This window comes from Oryzias melastigma, linkage group LG1 (genome assembly GCF_002922805.2).
Source record: "Oryzias melastigma strain HK-1 linkage group LG1, ASM292280v2, whole genome shotgun sequence".
Lineage (NCBI taxonomy): Eukaryota > Metazoa > Chordata > Actinopteri > Beloniformes > Adrianichthyidae > Oryzias > Oryzias melastigma.
The window spans coordinates 6233699-6234987 of NC_050512.1; the positions used below are offsets into that span (position 1 = coordinate 6233699).

At 36.6% G+C, this 1289-nt stretch overlaps 1 protein-coding gene across 1 annotated transcript in view; it reads left to right on the forward strand.

The window, feature by feature from the left end:
• LOC118599197 (melanocyte protein PMEL-like) overlaps window positions 1–535 on the forward strand; it is a 3316-nt gene extending 2781 nt beyond the window's left edge. The window contains exon 5 of the mRNA XM_036213767.1: window positions 525–535. Coding sequence (XP_036069660.1) covers window positions 525–535 — 11 coding nt within the window. The remainder of the gene's footprint in view (window positions 1–524) is intronic.
• The last annotated feature ends 754 nt before the right edge of the window (window positions 536–1289 follow it).

Consider the following 1289-nt stretch of genomic DNA (forward strand, 5'->3'; position numbering starts at 1 on the left):
ATAAATACATAAAATAGAATTTTTATTTGTAATCACAAATATGTACATATGAACTGTAATCCGTTGAAATGTTTGTATTGGAAGGTTTTTCCTACTAAAAGCTATTTCTAATGTTGACAATGTTTACAACTAAGACATTGTCTCACCGAAAAAATAAATCAATACATAAATAAAGCTGAAAAACTAATTCCAATATATAAAAACATACTTAAAAACTAAAACAGGTATAGACATTAAAATAAAAACTCAGCTTTTTTAACATTATTCTATTACATAACTTAACAAGAATTCACCACAAAAATCACGTCACTTTTAGGACTAGTTAACCTACTTTGTGACATTGAATTGTATGTGATTCTGATCAAACTAACCAACTAATCTAACTAACTACCTTCCAACACCATTCATCAATTTATTAAGAAAATGTACATAAATAAAGAAAATGTAATGTGACTCGCTCACATGAAATGAAAGTAAAAAACCCAAAAACATCATTTTGGTCTCATCCCCCTTTGGTGTCTCAGGTTCACTCTAGGGTGAACGGTTCTATTTTCTTCTCCTCCTCTGTGTCACTTTAGCAGGTGGAGCTCCAAGGGTAAAAAGCGTCTTTTGAGGCTTTTCCTGAGGTGCATTCCCACTTGATTCAGCCTGGCTGCTGACTTTAATGGTCTCGTCTTCTTTTAATTGACCAAAACAAAATTGTTGAGGCAGATTAACTTTGACGGTGTCCAGCAACTGAGAAGGGGCGTCTAGATTGGAAGTTGGGGGAGTGGTCTTATTTTTCATGATCTTCTTATTGGTTCTCCCAGATGCAGCTCCAATGGTGAACAGATTCTTTTGTGATGCCACAGAAAATGAATCTTTTATCTTGTCTGGTGTGGAGTCAGTTGCAGGTGTGTCAAATTCTATGTGTGTTATTGGGTTCTGTTGAGGTTCACACACAGATGATTCTGGATTGTTGCTGACTATGTTGGATTCACGGGACACACCGACCACCTGCGCCAACTGGAGCTCAAGATTTTCTCTTTTCCTGGTTTCTTTTTCAATTTTATTTTCCAATTCTACATTCAGTTTGTCCATTTCAAGCAGTTGTTTCGTCACAATCTCTATCTCATCTAAAACCGCCTTGTGGTCATCAGAGCAGCTGGGTTCCTTGAGGAATTTTTCCACATTTTGGATCTTCTCTTCAAGGTCTCTGATTTCCTTCCTGCTCTCTTGGCGAAAGTTACGTTGCTGCTCAATATGTTTTTCAGCAATCAGCCATTCTTCATGAATGTTCTTCGCCTCAT